The sequence below is a fragment of the Amphibalanus amphitrite genome, unplaced genomic scaffold (assembly GCF_019059575.1).
Source record: "Amphibalanus amphitrite isolate SeventyFive unplaced genomic scaffold, NRLGWU_Aamphi_draft 000134F_arrow, whole genome shotgun sequence".
Taxonomy (NCBI): domain Eukaryota; kingdom Metazoa; phylum Arthropoda; class Thecostraca; order Balanomorpha; family Balanidae; genus Amphibalanus; species Amphibalanus amphitrite.
In genome coordinates, this window is record NW_024881629.1 from 171,386 (window position 1) to 194,313 (window position 22,928).

A 22,928-nucleotide genomic window follows, 5' to 3' on the forward strand; every position below is an offset into this window, starting at 1 on the left:
TGGTATATGGGGCCATTCCGACCCGTTTTAGTGCTAAAAACAGGGAGTTGATTTTTCCCCCATTGACTTATAATGGGGAGGTCGCGAAATTGACCTGACCTTAGGTCACCGATATCAAAATTCCGAGATATACAAATTGTAGCTACTAATGACCTAATAATATCCTGCGACTTTCAAAGGCCTCCGACATCTACTGTAGCTCTGGCACGGTGACAAAGTTGCAAAAAAGTGACTTGAGGTTGGGTCATTCAAAGTGACCTGGTGACCTGACCTTAAAAGGTAGGAGGTTCAAACTTGCACACCATGTGTAAAATTGATGAAGGTATAGTCATACCAAATTTCGCGGCGCGTAGCGCCGCGGTTTTCCCGCTATTCGCGAAAAACCTCAGGGGGGGGCGGATATCCGCCCCCCCCCCGTCGGTGCGCGGGTTAAATGTCCTTTGCCATATAAATACCGTATAACTAAAAACAAACTAAGCATACATGAAGTTGTGATTGATAAGTTTCCACTTCCTTTGAAAGGAATTCGGAGAGGTATTCGTGCTTGCGGTGTTTTTTCCAATAGCCGTATCGCCATGTTTATGTATATGCCTTTCGAACACATGTCAGAACCGAAATGTGCCATTATATCAGATCACTGCAACAAGGGGCAACATCTCATCAAAGTCTAATCGGGGCCATGTTTGTGCATCGCGCTCCCTACCGTGCACCCCATGGTACACACCGCTCAGTGAGCCATGAAGCTGACGATGACACGGCCAATGCTGCCCGAGTGGATCGAGTGCGTTACTTACTACCACGCCAGTGGCGGCAGATGCTGTAACTCTGACATCTCAGATCTGTGCATGAGCGTGTTTTGGAACGTCCACGAGTAGATTTTGTTGTCATGCAGAGAGATCTTTGCCAGAACTTAGTAAGGGTAATGAAATGAAACCAGGATGGGCTGTATTAAAAAGTGTTAACGTGCATTTGGTGCTACGGTTAGAAACACGTTATTTTTAGGCTGCTGCTAAAAAGGTCAGCCGTTCTATTGTCCGCGCTAGTCGGCCTCCTCTGTCCTGTGAGCAGCCCGACCAGTCGGTGCAGCCGCAGCCTTCGCTCCTCAGTCCTGGCGTGATTAACCGGCTAAGGCGCCGACAGTTATTTTAATTCGTGCCGGCCGCTCAAACAAAGAATGGTCGCGTGACGACGCTTTGATTTCACTGCCGGCTTTGGCAGGTAGACGATGCCAGGTATGAGGCCGCGGACGGTGTGGGACCGGCGTCCACACGAGGGAACGAGGGGAGAGCCGGGCGCGGACGCGGCGTCTTCCACGCTGCATTCCGGCTGTCATCGGGCCGGTGTCATCTAACGTGACGTAGCTGTCAGTAACTGTCAGCTGTCCGGCTTGTGTCAGTGCTATGACAGACGCATACCCGACTGTCATCTGTCTGTATATGTTTGCCATTGCAGCCGCTGCGACTGCCTTCTTTTAGCGTCAGCGCCGTGACAACAGCCTGTGACTGCCTCCTGTCGAGCCTGTGTCAGTGTCATGACTAATGACAGTCACTCCCGACAGTCACCTGTCTCGTTACCTCCGCGACAGCCGCTGCGACGGACATGTGTCGGTGATCCCGGCTCAGCATCGACCGTGCCGATCAGTCGCCGGCCGAGAGACGCCGTGCGGTTTCTTATCTCGGACCTGTCTCGCCGGCACCCCGGCTAATCTCTCTCAGCAGTGAAGGAACAGGCCGGCCGTGGGGACGCTGGCAGCGGCGGCAGTCGGAGACAAAGACCAGTTCGTGAACCCATTCGTGATACATCATTCTCAGTGCAAACTATGCGGCACGAACTCGTTGCGCGGCAGACACAGAAGAAGAAAGGCCCCCAGTTTTCCCGTGTCACGTCCCGTCCAATGAGGGGTGTGGACGCCCGGAGCGGGGCTGAGGCTCGGCTGGACCCGGTGTCATCGGCGCTGCCGCCCCCAGGTCCAGCGCTGACGCCACCGTGACGGCTGTCCCGTCTGACGGGCAGACAGACGGGCTGATACCGCGACCGTGTCGTGCTGTTCACAACAGGAACTGAACAGGATATCAGCAACAAAAAGGGCTGGTAAATATTTAGCAGTGGTGGCGTTGGCGGCTAATGGTGAACAGCACACTAACTGAAAGTTTGAGATGCAAAGCCCTGAATGGGTATTTTGGCCATGAAACTGCGTCTTTAGTGGGCAAACTGAATGTGTTAATGTCGCTTTCTTGTTTCCTTCGAAGGCTTAAATTCGTCAATTTTGCTATTAGAAAGTGTTCTCGCATAGTTCTCGTAATGGCATATGGTTGCAAAACAAAGGTACATTTATTTTTACGTGTCAAAAATGTCTCTAGAAAGGCCAGTCGCATGTCCCAGATTGATCTTAGATCTATTTATTTCCGACTTCCTTCTCCATTTTCCTGCATACCACAGTGCCGGGGCAATTATCTTCTGATATCCCGGTGAATGTTGAATTTTGACATTCAGTCTCGGTGCACCACAGAAATCACAGCTGGAACACCTCTGGCGTCTGTCTAAGAATAGATGTACGGTTTGAACACTCTGCAGTGTGCGTGCCGACATTTAGGTCCACACCTGGCAGCGTGAGATTTTATTTTTTGAATGGATTGTATCTCACGGAATGAAACATATTTGCAGGGCTTTCAGGGAAGCAGGCAGATTTAGGTAAGCCACATGCTGAACATTTTTTCCGTTCCCAATCTGACAACAGTGGGAACTTCAACGTAGAACTCTGCATGGAACCTCAGTGTCTTTCATGGAGGACACAACGTAGCACAAAATGTGAGGGGCCATGCACTGAAATAAGTCTTTCAAGCACCTATCTGATGCACTATTTAGGGAGCAAACACAATGAGGGCGTTGCCTACATTTAGCGACTTCATCGTCCTTGTGGCCATAAGTAGCCTTTCACCTTACCGCTGCTGCACATTCGTTAAAACATTCGTTTTCCTTCTTCCAACAGGGACAAACCACCATACGACAAGGCCACGCGCGGTGACGTGGTGTGGTGACCTTATCTGACAGAAAAACCGGGGACATGCATAGTCGCAGTGCAAAAACCGTGTTATTAGGCGTTCGTTAGTGTAATAACTCTGAGCTATTCACACTGGACGTGGACGTTGAACATCGAGCCACATTTGACGCGTGGATCATCACATGCACGCGGTCATCTTTGTCGGACTCGGGGCGTTGTCTATCCCAGATAGTGGTTCATGCCGCCCCGCTGACAGCGCAGATCAAATCCTCGACGAACATCACCCGGAAGTAGCGGCAGAGCACATGCTACCCCTCCTGTGCCACCCACCAGAGTCTGTTCTCCTCACCTTAGTTTGCTCCCTCGCTGTGGGCGGCGGCGGCAGCGATGACCGGTGGTCGATGGGCGGTGGACGATGGGCGACGGGCGGTGGTCGGTAGGCAGCAGACAGCAGCCGGGCTGAGAAGGCTCAGCTGCCGGCGGCGGTGGGATCCGGCCGACTCCCGATGTTCCAGTGCCGAGTCTGAGTGACCCCTGGCCGGACCTCCCCGTCAGCCCAGCCGAGTCCACTGCACGGCGCCGACCGTCCCGCACCGTCCACTGCTGCCGCCAGCGAGCACAGGCCGCGACTGACCGGTCCGCCCAGCGGCCGGCGGCGGCCGCCCCGTGCACCTGCACGTGCACCGTGCACAGGACCGGGCGTCGTGCACAGGACCGGGTACCGTGCACAGGACCTGGACACTGCCGAATACTGCCGGACACGGAGCCAGTCCTCTGTACCAGAGACCAGTGCCGGTGGTAGGAGAGTTCAGAGAGACTTCATCACACGCCGCGTATGGTAATGTAACGCTACGCTGGGTGCTGTGTTTTGCATATTAGAAGAGCTTGACTCTGAAGATAACACGATACAAATACCTAAAACAGACAAACAATCCATAAAAAGGCGGTTCTGACGAGAATCTGTGATATTTTTGTCGATTTCTTGGGAGGCATCGCAAAAAATCCCTAGCATCATTGTCCATGGTGGGAGCCTACAGTGGATATAAGGTTATCCAGCTGCTGCGGACTGGTCCCTAAATTGCCTATCCAAAGAAGTGAACGAACTTGGCTTGTTAAAACCTGCGCCCTGATGGGGGGGCCATTTTGGCCCCCCCTGTGTTTTTTTCTTAAATAGCGAGAAAACGGCGGCGCGCAGCGCCGTCAAATTTTGGGTACCTTACTGGGCATCAATTTGACACCTTCACACAAAATTTCAAGTCACAGGTCACCTCAGGTCAGGAGTTATTGAGGTCAAACTGAGGTCATGTTCGAGTAAAAATGAGCAAAAAATATGACATCTTGAAACGCTCACCAATTCTACAGTTAACAAGCAATTTTAAAGTTCTTTATGTGGTTGTGTAGAGAAAAGACAGCGCTACAAAACTGCTATCTCGGATTTTCAAAATTTTGGGATTTTGAACCCCAAAAATAAGAAAATTGATTTTTTAGAAAAACTCAAAAAAATTCCAAAAAATTTTCGAATATCGAAAAAACCGGAATATATGTGATAGTCCCTGCGCTCTTCGATATACATACCAAATTTTAGATCGATACCACTTTTTTTGGCCAAGTTATAGCGAAAAAACTGTTAAAAATTGATGACGTCAAATTTTTGAACTCAATTTTTAGCAATTCTAGACCTCGTAGCGCAAAACAGAGACCACCATTGAACTCCCCGTGACGAGCTGCATCGAATCGATACCCATTTTATGCAAATATATAAACTTTGAAATTTGACCTAATTTGACCTGACCTTGACCTGACCTTGACCTGACCTTGACCAAAACGTGACCTAAGCTGGCCCAAAAGTCTGCCTGGCCCACATAATCGCATTTGTCATGTAAAATGGACCATAAAACATGTATCACACGACACTTTCATATTGTGACTTCCCAGTGACCTGACCTCTGTGACCTGACCTGGTATCAGTGACCTCAAATAGCAAAATATGTGTTTGAAGAACATTTCCCCATCGATGATTTTCAATGAAATGCATTTTACTCGATTTTACAACGCATTTTTTGAAATGCCTGTAAACGGTGAAAATTCGACCTTTGACCTGACCTGTGACGTCATCGGTTTGACCGAGGTCAATGAAATTGGGTCACAAGGTAGTTCCCCATTGGGGCTATCCAACGCCGTTTACCGCTTGTCGCTATGTTGCGTGGTTCTCGAGATCTTAGGGGGGGGGGCCAAAATGCCCCCCCCCCCCATCAGACCGCGTTGCTCGGCAGACCCCATCAGGGCGCGGGTTAATAGCTGGCTGAATTGTTTTCCACCGTGTTCACTGTGACTGAACGATGGTATCAGGTGGCCGATGGCCGATAACCATTGCAGTGGAAACCACGCAGCTATAATCCCGCACTTTTCTACATCACCAATCGTTGGGTGTCCATGATGTGCTGACGATGGCAACAAACAGAGTGCATATGCACACCAAACCCAACAATGGAATCATTAGTATGACAGGCATCGCCCAAGCCAAACAAATGTATCAGTCTGATAGTCATATTGTAATAGCTGGAAGGTTTAGACGGACCCATATTGGGCGGGAATCAGGGCCGAATGCTTGCGTTTGAAAACACATTCCGGCACAAAAGGCTTGACTATCGCCTGCACCCAGCGGTTCCTTGCCGAGTAATGAAAAATGTGATGCGCCGTAATCATACACCTCATTGATGCTAAAGCCGACTGGCACGTGTGACTGACGTCGGTAACACATTTTGTACAAATATGGCAGCCTTGAAAAACGAACGCTGGACATGCCCGTTGCAGGTAAATGGAGGCTATCTGGCAATGTGTTGACGTTAATCGGTCAAATCGCGTGCGTCAACCAGTCTAGCCACGTGCGTTCGGCCACTCAAAGGTCTGATTTTTCAGTGGGAATGAAAAGCAATGCACGTATAACGCATGCATGCGCTCTAGAAAAGAGTCCTTTTTGTTTGTTGTGAATTTATATGCCATAAAAAAGAAGCATGTTATCGACATCAGCAAGTTAGAATTGTATGTCATACAGCAAAAAGTTCCTCCATTACATGTTTAATTAGGTAGGTACATGACAAATAGCATCTCTCGCGGCTATCAAAATCTCAGAATTATAGGCTTTTACTGCTGTGGAAGGCCCAAAAAGGATCATTAAGAAATGGGCATTTATTTTCAAACATGTCGATTGCACATAAAACATGCAGAGCATCTTCATTCTCAGACTGATAAACTCGATTTCTATTGCGACTCATGAACAAATTGCTTATTTTTACCCGTTAACCCGTAATAGGATGTTTCGCAGAACTGCCCGGATTTTTCTTTCCTTTCAGAGCCAATGACAGAGTGAAGAAGGATTAGTAACTAATGCATTATTTATGCATAATATTCCCAAACCGGGAGAAACAGACATGCCGAACAATCCATTTCTTCAATAAGAACGTTGGTATGGTCCTTGCGCTAATGCAGTGGAGGGAACATACGTGACTCAACCAGAGTACAGAGAACAAGGCGATAGTCCATGTCAGCTGCCAAACCGAGCACACCAAGCCCTGCATTCTGCATTCGTCTGTAGCTGTGTTGAAAGCTAACAAAGGGAAAACGAAGAAATTCCCTGAGCTGTGGGTGGGTTAGTTATAGTGTGATGCACTGTAAGGTCCCCAAAGGTGACCACGGTATCACATATGACATCAGTTTGAAACTTATGTCATTGGGCAATGCGTGGAGCGATGGAAATGAAGCAGAAATGGTCATTGGTCAAGGAAGGGTGGGTCTGTGCCGTGGGAATGTGGAACGAGCGTGAACGAGTGTGAACTTTGAGACGTTTTGCAATTAGCACTAAGCTCTTTTCCTTTGCTTGCAGGTTAGCCTATGTTTCGGTCTGCACAATTACGTGGCTGGGAAGTAAAGCCACTACCGATCAATTGGCAAAATGTCCGGTTTTGGGTTCTTGCTACGCCCCTATGTTGTACAACACTCTGAGCTGCAAAGCAAATTATCAATAGATGATATTTAACCCGCGCCCTGATAGGGGGGCCATTTTGGCCCCCCTGTGGTTTTTCTTAAATAGCGTACCTTCCCGGGCATCAATTTGACACCTTCACACAAAATTTCAAGTCACAGGTCACCTTGGGTCAGGAGTTATTGAGTTCAAACTGAGGTCATGTTCGAGTAAAAATGAGCAAAAAACATGACATCTTGAAACGCTCACCAAATCCACAGCTAACAAGCAACTTTAAAGTTTTTATGTGGGTCAGATTTTCAAAACTTTGGGATTTGCATCCCCAAAAATAATAATAAAATTATTTTAGAAAACTAAAAAAAAAATCCAAAAACAATTTCGAATTTCGAAAAAAACGGAATATATGTGATAGTCTCTGCGCTCTTCGATATACATACCAAATTTTAGATCGATACCTCCTTTTTGGCCAAAATATAGCGAAAAACTTCAAAATTGGTGACATCAAATTTGTGAACTCAATTTTTAGCAATTCTAGACCACGTAGCGCAAAACAAAGACCTGAATTGAACTCCCCGTGACAAGCTGCATCGAATCAATACCCATTTTATGCAAAAATATCAACTTTGAAATTTGACCTCATTTGACCTGACCTTGACCTGACCTTGACCTGACCTTCACCAAAACATAATCTCCACTGACCCCAAGGGCTACCTGTCCCACATAATCGCATTTGACATATAAAATGGACCATAAAACATGCATCACATGATATTTTTATATTGTGACCCTCAGTGACCTGCAGTGACCTGACCTCTGTGACCTGACCTGGTATCAGTGACCTCAAATAGCGAAATATGTGTTTAACGAACATTTCCCCATCGATGCTTTTCAATGAAACGCATTTTACTCGATTTTACCACGCATTTCTTGAAATGCCTGTAAACGGTGAAAATTCGACCTTTGACCTGACCTGTGACGTCATCGGTTAGACCGAGGTCAATGAAATTGGGTCACAAGGTAGTTCCCCGTTGGGGCTATCCAACGACGTTTGCTGCTTGTCGCTATGTTGCGTGGTTCTCAAGATCTTAGGGGGGGGCCAAAATGCCCCCCCCCCATCAGACCGCGTGGCTCGGCAGACTCCATCAGGGCGCGGATTAACCCGCGCCCGGCTGGGGGTCCTGGATTTCCACGCCCTGCTAGGGAGGGTGTTTGAACACCCCCTTCTAACTCGGCTCCTGGGCCACGTAGCGATACGCGGAAGACGGCGTTCGAAAGAGCGTCAAAAATAATGACGAAATCACTTCGTTCAATTTTTCGGTCAGGTCAAAGGTCAGGTCACCAGAGGTCATTGAAGGCAGAATTTCGCCGATTTCCAGGTCGAATGTCGACAATTTCCAAGAAGCCAACGCATAACTCGGGAACCAATAGAGCTACAGCACCGCGGAAAAGCGCATTCGATAGCCCTATTAACGCCCTTTCTGAGTAATTCTCTCAGATTTGACCTAACGTCAACGGTTTTGCCTGCAGGGGGCAAAAACTGCAAAAATAGCCGATTTTTTTCGGAAACAGTTTTTTCTGCAATTACTTTTGACCCAAGCCTTGTTCGAGCTTACTTTTACCTGCATCGTGTTCCTCTCATCAAGACGCATTGAATGAACTAGGCGGGTTCACCTATAACTTGACCTTGAAAGGTCAACTTGAAAATTTGACCTCAGGTCAAGGTCATGACCTGACCGGAAAGGGTCATGTTGCATATCAGTCGATCCTTATCGTCGAGCTGAACACATCTAAGGCGTTTTCATCGTTCTAGCATGCCTCTATTAAAAGTTATTTGCGAAAAACTGTTAGATACCATTCATGACCTAAGATGACCTCAGTGGCATAAACAGGGGTCACGGACACCATTTTCATGTTCAGTGTCTCTAAACCACTTGTAATTCAGTGTTTGGGAGTGTTTATAATGTCTTTCGTCCGAAAGAGGCGCATTTCACTTTTCTCCCATTGACATATAATGGGGAGGTCGCAAAATTGACCTGACCGTAGGTCATCGATATCAAAATTCTGAGATATACATTTTGAAAATGTTATTGCTCTTAGCAATCGCTGAAAGTTTCAAAGCGATCGGTCACTCGGTGTAGCTATGGCAGATATTGAAAAAATTTATGAGGTGAGGTCACTTCAAGTGACCTGGTGACCTGACCTTGAATGACCTTGGTCTGAAATTTTCACAACATGTGTAGAATTGATGTATGATAAGGTGTACCAAAAACGGCGGCGTTTTTGAGATATTCGCGAAAAACCACAGGGGGGATGTTCAGCCCCCCCCCCCCCCCCCCAGCAGGGCGCGTGTTAAAGATGGTTAATGATTTAATGTAGCAATATGTCTTTGTCAGATAAAGGAATCCAGACTATGTTTTCCCCACTCCAGTGTGATAGGCTCCACGACAAAATCCTCGGCTCCCCGGCACCAAACTCCCCTACACGATCCGTCTCTGTGCTGTGTGCCGGTGTCGGAGCTGACCGTGTTTCACCCACAGCGTGTCACCGCGCAGCACTCTGTGGTCTCTGTCCCGTCTGCAGGGCGGAGGCGGCTGCAATGGCCTCTGCACCTCCCAGACCCAGCACGGCCTCCTGCCACGGGTTCTCACCGGCCGGTGCGCCGCGGCCGGTCTGAAATGTCCTCCTCTGCGCGAGCTGTTGGGTAACCGTCCGGCGCCCGCTGGGAAACTGGGGTGTGGCGCGGTAGGTCACCACTAGCGCCCATTGCGTCAGGACGTGAGACAGACAACGCACCAGCTCCCAGCCGCTCGACAATGTATTCATTATATTCATTATGGGGCGGAGTGAGTACAGTGGCGCTGAACTAGATTCAGAGCCACGCCCAATATAGCACCGACACAAGTCACACAACGTTCGCTCTGCAGCTATGCAAGAACCACTCGCACTAATACTTTACGGCTGAGGTGCGCGGCCTAGTTAAATTCACCCGCCGCGAAGAGATTCGCGCACGAAACTGAAGCTGACACTAGACAGATTCAGACTGGCAGCGCTTGTCCATCCCCACAGCTGTCTCTCAGGCAAGCAAAACAGGCACCCGAAGCACATGTAGACACATTCCTTCCGAGAGACTCCTCGAAGAATACGTGTGACCCTGCAAAAGAAAAAAGATTAAAATCAGGTAAGTAGTGACGTTTGATTGTTTTTGCTTTACAATGGTCCATAATTGTAGACAATGGGCATATTTGAGGTACTCAAAAAAAAATTGTGCTGAGATAAACTTCGCTGCGAGCGACACGTGAAGCACGTTACTTACCTTTACTCTTTTGGTTTCACATGCTACTTGGCTTCGTTCTTGCTACTTCTTTTTCCGCGACGTCAGTTTTCTACGCAATCTAGTTCATCACAAGACATCGATTTGGTCGTCCTGAAAAGGAGCACTTTGTCAGTTGTCGGCTTGATTATTCATATATCTTGTGGATCACACCATCATCCCAAGTATCACTACATAGTTTTAGGCCTATAACGAAACACGCTGTGATTTTTATCTTCCCAAGTAATTGGCCACGATCAAGTCTTCAAAACCAAACACCACCTGCCCAATACGCTGTCGGAACATCCTCGTCACAATCTGGTCTAATAAGATAATCACCATCCCCATGGAGTCGGCCCACACCACCGACTGGCCATCTGCGCCGCCCCAGGCCGCGGCCCGGGGCACCGCGCGGCTACCGGAGCTGCCCGGAGCCGCCCGGAACCGCCCGGGGCGGTCCGGAGTCCGGACATCTGGCGCGGCGGCCACCGGAGGCGGACGCGGCGGTTCTCAGTGGGCGGCAGCTGCGTCCACGGTGTTTTAGGCTGCCGTCTGACCGCCGGTGGGTGAGTGTCCGTTTGTCTGTGTGTGTTTGTATGTTTGTGTGTGTGTCTGTGGTCGATGCCACCCGGCGTCTACCGGACTTCGCCGGGATGCGATCGGACGCGTGTGGGAACTACCGACACCCACAGCTGGCCGTGGAAATAGAGCCGTCTTACTCGAGCCGTCCAATTTGGTAATGGCGTGAACGGATGTCGGGTACAATCCAGCTGGTGTGCACGTCTTAGGGCGTGTTTGGAACCCAAGCGGAGTTTGGATAAGGAAATGCCCTTGTGAGAGGGCTGGGAGAAAAGGTTTGGGACAATTTAAAGGGGATCATGTTCAGATGAATATGAAAATATATCGGCGGGCTGTTTAACTGACATAGGCATTGGGCAATGGGCAGGCAAACAAGTTCCCACCATTACAGCAGCCCCTGAGACGAGGAGCATGGTCGTGCCGATTCACCATGTCCTGTTATCAGATAGAGCTGAAGAATCCTACAAGAATACCCAAGCCCCTGTTGCAGTGACGGACCCTGTGCTCCAGTGGGCCATGGGCGGGCCGCCCAGTTCCATGGCGACGGGTCCCTGGAACGATCACGCTCCCAGAATTGTGTGTATGATCGCCGCGGCAGATCCGACTTTGAACTTCTGTTCCGTGACAACACACTGCACGGCAACTTACAGACGCTCTGCTGCGTCCCACACTGCAAGAAAAATAATCATCCAGCGGCCAATGAGTGGTATCGGCGGAATGTTAAATTCCAGAAAAAAAACTGACGGCTCAATGAGCACCCCAAAATCGACAGCTAAACGTTGTAAACTCCAAGAACGCAATTTTCGTACACTAGAAAGATGAAGCCAGTCACGCAGCTACCTATCCAGTCGCTGAGTGCTGCTTTCAAGGACGGACTGTTGGAACAGTTGAGACGAAGTGAAGCAGCAGGCCGCGAGACTCAAAGATAACAATCAGAGAAGACAGTCACGGGAAGGGGTGGCAGCTGGTGATAGCGGAACAGCAGTTTAGCGCGCGTATGTTTGTCGAAATGACAGCAGAATCAAACAATTCTGCAGAATCAGGGATGGGCGTACTGTGTTCAGATTTTTCACACAAAAAACTACTCTGACGTTTACACTGCACCGCTAGCAATGATATCGTGAAAAGTTTATTTGATTGTATCTTGACGTGCTGGTAATCATAACTAACGAGCACCGTCCCATGTTTATATAAATACATTTGAAAATTATCTTTCACATTTTAACCGTGTGTTTGATTAGCATTTTCCCACAACAAAATTGAAAGGAAAATGTGTTATATGCTTTCAAATTAGTATGAAACGATACTAAAAACTATGCGTTTCAACTTATCGATGCTTTATCGCTGATGACCTAACCGGAAACCGTTTTAGCCATCTTGAAGGTCAATGTGGAGGGCTCAGCCCGTCGCTGGATCAAGTGACAAATCAATTATCAACTCTCAGCTCTGAAATGGTAGGGCCCTGCTGCAGAGGTGTTGATCAGTTAAGTGGGAACTAAAAACATCAAAAGAGACGGCTTAAGAGCTCTCTTTTAAAACTTCCCACACGACCGTAGCCAAGTTCTCAGAACTGTCGATGCATGTTTGACACAAATGAAATATTTACGGCCCCATTACTCGAAGCTTTGATTACCGTTGCAATCTGTGGGGTTACAAAAGGTCCGTCCTAGCAGTGAGCAGGCATTGTTGGCGCCTTCTTGCTGCACGCAGCTCTCATACATTCATTATCTGTAACGACGCTACAGACAAGCTGCCGGCATGTCAATTAGAACCTCTGAATGGCGAGGTGAGTCTATCAAAACCAACGACGATGTTGTGACCTAGCCCAGGTCGAACTGCAGCAAAAATATAGCCCCAAAGCTACATTCCCATCATGTTGACACCCACTCTCGACACCAAGTGCATCTTACCCATGCCTAAGATTCTTACATCTATGTATATCCATGCCAGGGTGATAAGTGACCGAGTGCGTATGTGCATGTGTACTGTAGTGCCTACGCACAATTATGTATCGGCTAGAAGCAATGCCATTTTTCGGGCATGCCCGCCCCAAACATCCGAAGAATAACTGCACCGGGAGCGTTCATCTGTGCCGGTCATGCCGAGTGGAACAGAGGCGAAACAGAGATGGGAGCCATGGGTGAAACTTTGACATTACCATTGGGGTCTCAAACGTCCAAGGGGGCCTCCATTTAGTGGGGGCCTCCAAGCAAGTAGGGGCCTCCAATTGCGGAAGCGGTAATTAACGAACCACTCCAGGGCCTCCTCTAAGACATTTTCACTGGGGGACCAGAGGCTCAGAAGCCAAACCTAGGGTACCCCCAAATCCAGTTTTCTCATCGGATTTAGGCTACTTATTTTTCGTCACAGCTCGGATGCCATGATTTAATTTTTTTCTGAATATTGATAAAGAAATGGTAGGTCACCTGACCCTACTGGTGGATCCAGGCCAGCAGGGTGACATTGTATAGTAAATATCCCCCGTGGCGTCCGAAATCGACGAAAATTTCTGGCTTTTTCACTTTTGACAATAAAACACAATGCCTTTAGGTATTATAAAAAAAGAATTTAACGGCACAGCATTGTGCAAAGAATCTAGCCGACCCCAGAAAGTGTGAGGGTTAACCTTCGGCCGCACCTGGGGGGGGGGGGGGATTGCCACCCCCAAGTTAGTTTTTCTGCTCTACACTGAACATTTTTAAAGCTAGAAACCTGATTTTTTTGTATAGCTGCTTTTCTATCTTTTCTCATCGTCCATTAAAAATTTTAAGTTTCTGTGGCTTTTGGGTTTGGAGATATGACCTTGTTCTTCAGGTCATGTCATGCCCTAAATGACACGAATACCCAATATCTTGCGTTGGCTATGGGCCTTGTGAGCTTTTGACACCCTGATTTCGGCTTTTTTGCCAGTCTTACCTCCCACCTATCATTGAACATGTTGTTCTGCGATTTACAGATGTCAGGGTCAGGGTCAAGGTCAACGTAGGTCATCTAAAATTATTGCGCTTTAGGCAAGCTGAATTTACTTTTTGTGAAGTTTCTTTGACTGCATGTTTAGTAAAAGCTTCTCAGTTCATGATCTAATGTAATAGGGACACACAAACCAATCTGTGCACACATCAGTACATACACAGACATACACAGACTAACACATATCATTGACCTTGACCTAACTTGACGTGAAATGACCACAGCCAGCAAATTAGTCGGATAGTGTGACAAAGAGCTGTTCTAGCTGGCTTGGCACTAATACGGCAGCGTCATCGGTATATGATGGGTTGGCCCGCTGCTTGTGTAGGTATCTTATTCGACATCACCACAGTTTTTTCTTACAAGATTTTAAGCTTCGCGGTCAAGAGCAACATGGGTGGAGCTTTTCCAGGGAAGTTGGTCGGGCAAAAAGTCGTCAAACCCACAATGTCCGATTATTAAGTTGAATGAAATGCCACACTGAATCAATTCCTATCATTACAGACATATTATTTTGCATTAAACAGACATTACAAAGCTCTTCAATGCGAAAAAAGATTAATTTGTAAAGCAGCAAAGTCTTAGAAATCACCTAAAGTTGGTGGGGCAAAACGCTCATTGGTGGGGCAAAATACAAAGTTGGTGGGGCGGCTGGGGCAGCCGCCCCACCAACTGTATAGGAAGCTCCGCCCCTGAAGAGCAGCAGATTCTTTGGGGAGAGACGAATCCAATGATGCCAATTTTACCCCATCAGGTCAGTCATTGACCTTCCAGGTCAGGTCAAACTAAAGAATGTTGCTGTTTGGGGTCACCGTTGCCCGTTGGAATATCACGTGCGCTGCTCATCATATACCGATGACGCTGCCGTATTGTGGTGCCAAGCCAGCTAGAACCTCTTTGTCACACTATCCGACTAGGTTTTTGCTGGCTGTGGTCATTTCAGGTCAAGTTAGGTCAAGGTCAATGACATGTGTTTGTATGTCTGTGTGTGTCTGTGTGTATACTGATGTGTGCACTGATTGTGAATGTGTCCATATTACATGAGATCATGAACTGAAAAGCTTTTACCAAAAATACAGTCAAAGAAACTTCACGAAAGTAAATTCAGCTTGCCCTAAAACGCAATATTTTTAGACGACCTAGGTTGACCTTGACCCTGACCCTGGCATCTCTACATCATCGAACAACATGTTCCATGATAGGTGGGAGGTAAGACTGGCAAAAAAGGCCGAAATCAATGTGTCAAAATCTCACAAGACCCATAGCCAACGCAAGATATTGGGTATTTGTCATTTGGGTTATGACATTACCTGAAGAATAAGGTCATATCTCCGAAACCAAAAACCACAGAAACTTGAAATTTTCAGTGGACGCTAAGAAAGGATAGAGAAGCAGCTATACGAAACATCCGACTTCTAGCAATCAAAATGTTGAGTGCAGAGCAGAAAAAACTACCGGGGGGTGGCAACCACTGCCCCCCCCCCATCTGCGGGCGAGGATTAAATAATTTGAATATCAGGAAAATTAATTTATTCAAACAGGTATTCCAACAGAGTCCCGCTTTTTATAGGTGACCTCCGATTTGTGTAGCATCTAAGTTGCCCAGGGGGCCTCTTATTTGTAGATACAGTACAGAGAGCCTCCTACTTCGACTACTTGCACAGAGAGCCTCCTAGTGTACATACAGCTAAGCTTCTACAGGTCGAGCGCCGGTCTCTTGTGCGTACAGAGAGCCTCCTACTGTTACAGAGAGCCTCCTGTTTGTCTAGGGGGCCTCCTATTGGTTAATGGCGCCTCCTATTTGTCCAAGCGGCCTCCTATTCGTCAAGGGGGCCTCCTATTTGTCCAGGAGGCCTCATGTTTCTCCAGAAGGTCCCCTATTTATCCAGGGGGCTTCTATTTTCCAGGGGGCTTCCTCTTTATCCAGGGGGCCTCCTACTTGTTCAGGGGCTTCCTATTTATCCAGGGGTCTTTTATCCGACCAGGGGTCTCACATTTGTGCAGGGGCCTCCTATTTGTCCAAGGGTCTCCTACTTGTCCAGGGGCCTCCTTTTTTGAAGGGACTCCTTTTTGTTAAGGGAGCCTTCTATTTGTCCAGGGGGCTTCCTATTCGTACAGAGGGCCTCTAGCTCCTACTTGTCCATGGGGCCTCCTATTTGTTCAAGAGGTCCCCTATTTATCCAGGGGGCCTCCTATTTGTCCAAGGGGCCTGCTATTTTTCTAGGGGGCCTCCTATTTGCCCAAGGGGCCTCCTTTTTGTCCAGCGGGCCTCCTACTTGTTCAGGGGGCCTCCTATTTGTCCAGGGGGCCTCCTATTGGTTAAAGTAGCCTCTTATTTTCCAAGCGACCTCCTATTTATCCAGAGGGCACCTATTTTTAGGGGGCCTCCTCTTTATCCAGGGGGCCTCCTTCTTGTTCAGGGGGCGTCCTAATTGTTCAGGGGGCCTCCTTTTGTGAAAGGGGCCTTCTATTCGTCCAGGGGCCTCCTATTTGTCCAGGGGGCCTCCTTTTGTGAAAGGGGTCTCCTATTTGTCCAGGGGGCTCCTAATTGTCCAGGGGGCCACCTTTTTGTGAAAGGAGCCTCCTGTTTGTCTTGGTCTAGGGCCTCCTATTTGTCCAGGGGGCCTCCTATTTTTGCAGGGGGCCTCCTGTTTGTACAGAGGGCCTCCTACTTGTCCATGGGGCCTCCTATTTGTTTAGGGGGCTTCTTTTTTGTACAGAGGGCCTCCTATTTGTCCATGGGGCCTACTACTTGTCTAGGGGCCTCTTATTTGTCTAGGGCCTCCTAGACCTATTTGTCCAGGAGGCCTCCTGCTTGTCCAGAGAGCCTCCTATTTCTCCAGGGGGCCTCCTGTTTTCCGGGGGCCTCCTACTTGTTCAGGGGGCCTCCTATTTGTCCAATAGGGCCTCCGATTTGTCCAAGGGGCCTCCTATTCATACAGAGAACCTTCTATATGAACATCGGACCTCCGTTTTCAAAGTAGCTGGTGCGTCTCGGGGGCCTCCACTATTGGGGTCCCAAAATGACAATTGGGGTCCCAAATGTTCGCATTGGGGTCCCACATGGGACCTCGAAAGTATACAAAGTTACACCCATGGATGGGACATGGACGGGACAATAGTGGAACAGGCGGGAGATAGGCGGGACATAGGCGGGACAAAGGCGAGACGGAGGCGAGACATAAACGGTGCACAGGCGGGACAAGCGAGACAGAGGCACTCCCACGGACACCCGCGCTCAGGCACGGTGGTAAGAATCAGACAGAACAGACAATGGCCTCAGACTAGCGGGTCAGCGGCGCGCGGCGGGGTACCGAACGGCGAGCATACCGGGCGTGGGTGTACCCGAGGTACAAGCGGGAGATGAACGCTCTCCGGCAGACCGCTGCTGAAGTACCCGGTTACGGCTGGCTCGTGTGCGTGCGCCGCGCAACTGCGATGTACAGCCCTCTGCAAACTGCGTGGTAGGCATTCTTTTTTCGACAAAAACGAGAATAACGCGAATAGTATGCTATCTGTCACTCGGAAATCGTAACAGCAAGACGCGTGAGACTCCGCACCATAGGTTGGCATCATCACCGTATTCATTTTCCATCTAGTTCGGCAACAAAACCCAAAAGTTTATATTTGCCCCCAAAACAAACTTTTGCATTTTGTTGACACACAAGTCGTATAGTTTGTTTAGTGATAGACCTAATCGAAGGAGTGGAGCATGGCGCATCTATTTGCAGTGAGTTCCGACCGACTGATAGCATAGCCTTTCAGTTATTTTTGGTTTTGTCGAAAAAAGAATACCTACCACGCAGTCTGCTGAGGGCTGTACATCTTTCTCGAATATCGTTACCATGTACATGTTACAGTTAGTATGCGAAATCCGTTAGTTTACAACGCAACTAGTTTCGTTGCAAACTACCTGACCGGCCAGGTAGTTTGCAACGAAACTAGTTCCGTTGCAAACTAACTGACCGTCCAGTTAGTTTGCAAACTAACTAGTTAGGATGCAAACTACCTAGGTACGTTGCAAACTACCTAGTTACTTTACAACGGAACTAGGTGTGTTGCAACGGAACTAGTTGTAATGCGAAATCGACGAGGCAGTGGCTCTATTTGTCGGTTATATTCAACTTTTATGTAAATTTTAACAACGGTCTTTAAAACAAAGCTGTGTTTTTCTAACGGGTGACACTATAGACATAAGACGGGTGGTCACATTTAGGATAGAAACAGTGAATTAACCGGATTCGACTACATAACGTTACGATCACTGGCGGATCCAGAGGGGGGGGGGAGGGCGCACGAAATCGCTCCGCCATCCACGCAGCGCCCGAAAGCTACAAATATTTACTTATTATGAGAATGAAACGAAAACCTTACAACTTTTATAATCAAATACTTGTTTTAGACTGCACAGCCGTGTGTAAGAATTGGAATCAAAATCCGAAAGGTTTTTGGAATTTGGAGATTTTTTTGGGATTATGTCTCCCGCAACGTTTAACCCGCGCATGACTGGAGGGGGGGGGGCTCTACAGAGCCCCCTTCCGTTTTTCGGCAATATCTTCTAAGCCGTTTTACGGATCAACACGAAACTTGCAGTACCCTCAGCGGCATCAATTTGACACCTTGTGTTTAAAATGTCAACTTTCTAGCTACCATAGTTTGGCCGGAAATGACGTCACAGTGACGTCATGTCGGCCGATTTTGATGCAACATATTGAATTACGGCAAACGCTCTCAAGAGCTTAGTTTTAAAGATAGATCCAATATTTTCAAAAATAGCCAAGTTATTTGCATTATTGTCAAAAGTTTACAATTATATATTTTTCAAAACCATTTTCAGTACGTTTTTTTACATCGTACAGTAAAATAAATGTCACCATCGTGTTCCTGAGCTCAAACTGCATCTGATAAGCACCTTTTTTGTTGAACAATTTCATTTTCAAAATTTGACATTTTCTGACCTGAAATTGACCTGACCTCCCGTACATTCAGCTGAAAATGACCTCAAATGACACATACGACATTATTTTCGAAATCTACATGTAAAATGGACCATAAAACATGTGTCACGTGACCGATACATGATATACAATTTTCGTGACCTAGGATGACCTGGCCTTGACCTGAAAAATCAAAGTAAAAGTTCGGTACCCTCAGGGTATCTAAGGCATATATCAAGGAGTGCGTAAACCAAAAATCAGCCTGATCGGACTTGTCAGTCGGCGGCCAGAGCCTAACTTGTGAACAAGCAAAAAATGCCGATAATTTTTACTTTGACCCAGCCTGTGACGTCATCGGTGACCTCGAGGTCAATGAAAATAGGTTTCGTTCGACAGTTTTTCCAGGGCTATCAGACACCGTTTGAATTTTGACGATCGGCCCAGTAGTTTCGGAGATAGGAGAGGGTGGTCTCTGGAGAGACCCCCCCCCCCCCCGCTCAGTCACTCGCGTTATGGAAAATATCCCAGTCATGCGCGGGTTAAGACCATCTTTCTGGAACCACCAGTGATCACCATAAATGCGTAGACATAAGCGGAAAGTAAAGGTTCTGCTGCCGATTTCGGAATATTCAAGAACCAGGCCGCTGACGAGCTCCTACCTCCACGACCACAACCGATCAGTCTGTGACGCGACCTGCCCTTTGATCATTGCGCTGTTACCGAATGGCCCGGCACCGCTAGGTCACCTGGCTAGGCGAGTCGAGTAGGAGTCGGCCGGTGAGACAGATTCTTGATCGCACGCTTACCCCGGAACACGGGACAATGGGACAATACAGTTCAGTTCTGTTCTGTGCGGCGGCGGTGGTGACTGGTGTTAGTGTGTGCCGCAAAAAAAAATCAAAATCGCAAAATGCCCCCCGGAACTGCCCCTGCTCTGGATCCACCAGTGATCGTCACATTATGTAGTCGAATCTGGTTATTCACTGTTTCATCCATAAATGTGACCATGCCCGACCTACTCGTATGTCTAGTGTGACCCGTTAGAAAAACACAGCTTTTTTAACAACCGTTGTTAAAATTTACATAAAAGATGAATATAACCGACAAATAGAGCCACTGCCTCGTCGATTTCGCATTAGGGTGAAGTCGTATAAGAGTACGCACTTAGTGGATTTCTTGCTCTCATTTGTTTAATATTTGAAGGAAAGAAATCGCAAATAGGGAATATTAAAGTTCATTGAATTAGCCATCAACCCATGGGGCAACGATCCTTCAGCGTAAATGGAAGTGGTCTAAAACTGACATTTTCTGAACCGTTGCACTTGCGTACTCTTACCATATGGGGTGTGTAAGAGTACGCACGCCAGGCGGGTGGAGTACGCAAGCATATGAACACACACCTATGCAGCTTGCATTGTCCAAATGCTTAACTTCAAACTCAGAAGGCATTTAAGTTAATTCTAGTATCCAAAAAGAAAAACATAAAATAAATCTTTCAAGTCTATAAATCAGGAAATAATCATGTCGTGTGTTTCTTAAAAAAAATGCACAATCAAAAAGGAGAATAACTCGTATTTGGAAGAATTTCGGGTACGCATCTGCATCACAGTGCTCCATTGATGATATACCTACAAAACAAACGTCATTGAGCGATAGATTAATAATTCTATATTTCTGTATATTCGACTTAATGTATAATTCTGCGTACTCTTACCCTCCTGAACAGTGCGTCCTCTTACCGTACATGCAATTCGGGCACAAAACAACCCCGAAACGTTGTGCAAAACTTCGCAAACAGAATATTGCACTGTACAGTATTTCCCCAGATAACCTCACAAGTTTCCCACAACAATCACGGAAATGTACCTTATCTCAACTGCCAAGTATCAAAATTATTGTACCATATCATAATAATATCATAACGCTCGAAAATAATATTCATCGCCTTAAACTCAACAGCGTCGCCGCTCAACGCCCACGTTCCGTTGGTGACATGCACGCACTGGCGGCTTCATGTCACTTCATGAACTCGACAAACCCGCGTTGCTAAGCAACCGAAACAGCTGATGCGTACTCTTATCGCCCGCGTACTCTTACCCGCCCTTACCCTACAACTAGTTCCGTTGCAACACACCTAGTTCTGTTGCAAAGTAACTAGGTAGTTTGCAACGTACCTAGGTAGTTTGCATCCTAACTAGTTAGTTTGCAAACTAACTGGACGGCCAGTTAGTTTGCAACGGAACTAGTTTCGTTGCAAACTACCTGGCCGGTCAGGTAGTTTGCAACGAAACTAGTTGCGTTGCAAACTAACGGATTTCGCATACTAACTGTAACATACATACGCCCGCTTACGTATTCTGTAAATATCAAAAGTTAAAATTTCGTCCCGTGGGGCATGACAACTGCGTAACACGAGTAGAACCCGAGATGGATACCAACAAGCGTGAAACAGTTCCCAGATTGACACTGAGGTGCGGCCGTTCTTGGCCAATCCCGTTAGAAATTATGTGAACAGAATGCGCTCGTCTTTGTCTTTCAAGGCTGAGGGCGCGAGGTTACACAAGGCCGTGAAGGATCGTTTAAAAGCGCTCACACATGGAAGCTACATAAATGGAAGGAAGATGGAGCATTTTAAAATGTTCATTCGCATGTAAGATGCGCCCTTCCACTGACAACATCTAGTAGTTGTTTCGCGGCATAATCCATTGTTACCTACAGGAGGATCGGCAAAGGTGGGAATTCGCTTCTCCAGGCATCAGTGAAACGATCGATCACTGTCCACTCGTTTCATATTTCGTAACCGGGTAAGTGGGAATTAGGGGCACTGATTGTGAGCGAACTCGCTGTTGATGTCGTTAGTGGTGACTGATGAGTGAAGCGTGTGCCGGATTACACAGTGTGACCTCCAGAATAAACAACGCGGTTTTATAGGCGAATTATGCAACAAGACATGTCCATTGTCCTCCCAAGACCCGCTCTTGTGCGTTTCCGTCCTCAAGGTTCCTGCGTCGTCTCAAACGCCCCCTTTCCTCCCCCCCCCCCCACTCCGCCGTCACCCCTGTTCTTCTGACACCCTCTCCCCTTCTTTCTCCCATCCCCTTCCCCGTTATTCCTCACCTCCGTCGCCCGTACTGCTCACGGCGGGCGATATACAGAATCACCTGTCCGGATCGGACCGACTTGAACACCACCACGGCCTCGCCGTGCGACAGGCCTTGCATGCTGTAACCGTTCACCGCCAGGATCTCATCACCTGAAAATAGATATCGATTGTCAGAGGACGAATTGAGACATTTGGTGGGCCGATTATATACGGTGACGCTCCTGACAGAGGTTCCTGGATTAGTAGAAGAAGCGTGATCAGAGGATTGGTGGTAGGAAGGCGAGTGAAGGTCAATGTTAATTTGAGTTGTGTGCCATAAAGACATCTGCCGAAGGCTGGAGACGTTGGATGGTGTTTGATGGTTTATTGGCCATTGAACTGATCGTTTGGCCCTGAGAGAACGGCTGTAATGCGTGAAATGGATTGGATTGTCAGATTCTGAAAGCGTATATTAATTGCCGGCGAAATTACCAAATTACCGTCATACGTCTATCGCGTTCTTGTTGCAATTTCATTTATAATTTTGAGACATTGAACTAGACGTACTTTGCGGTAAGAACAGAACATTCAACTGAGAAAAATGCCAAACGTCGCGATAACGGTTAGTGGCTGCTTAGATTATAAATGACACACGTTTTGCTGAATCACGAAAGGAGTAGGTATTTTTAGCATCACGACATCGATTGTTCAAATGTATCAGATCCGTTTCCACATCGCAATGCGCAAGGCTCCAACCGGTTCGCTCCTACTCGATCGTTTTTGAATACTTTCATAATTCACGGACTAACTTCATGCTGCTTCAGTGAAAGTTTTGCCCTTCCAGCCTGAGGATGAGATGATGAGAGGGTTGGAAGACCAGGGTAAGGACAAAAAAGTTAACTCGTCTTTTACAACCGTTTATGGTTCGTAAGGCAATTAGGATTGTCAGAGATGCTATAATTATGCTGTGACTTTCAAGTCACCAGGAAAGCTAGGACCACGGTCAACGACGACCCTAGTCGAAATGGTAAATGAGGTTAAAATCTTTCAGGGCAAAAAGTTTTCTG

At 47.5% G+C, this 22,928-nt stretch overlaps 1 protein-coding gene across 1 annotated transcript in view; it reads right to left on the minus strand.

Moving 5' to 3' along the window:
• Positions 1 to 9,872: 9,872 nt before the first annotated feature.
• LOC122382167 overlaps positions 9,873 to 22,928 on the minus strand; it is a 38,876-nt gene continuing 25,820 nt past the window's right edge. The window contains exons 5-7 of the mRNA XM_043367145.1: positions 21,897 to 22,032; positions 10,297 to 10,407; positions 9,873 to 10,134 (exon numbers count right to left, since the gene is read on the minus strand). Coding sequence (XP_043223080.1) covers positions 10,359 to 10,407; positions 21,897 to 22,032 — 185 coding nt within the window. The 3' untranslated portion in view covers positions 9,873 to 10,134; positions 10,297 to 10,358. The remainder of the gene's footprint in view (positions 10,135 to 10,296; positions 10,408 to 21,896; positions 22,033 to 22,928) is intronic.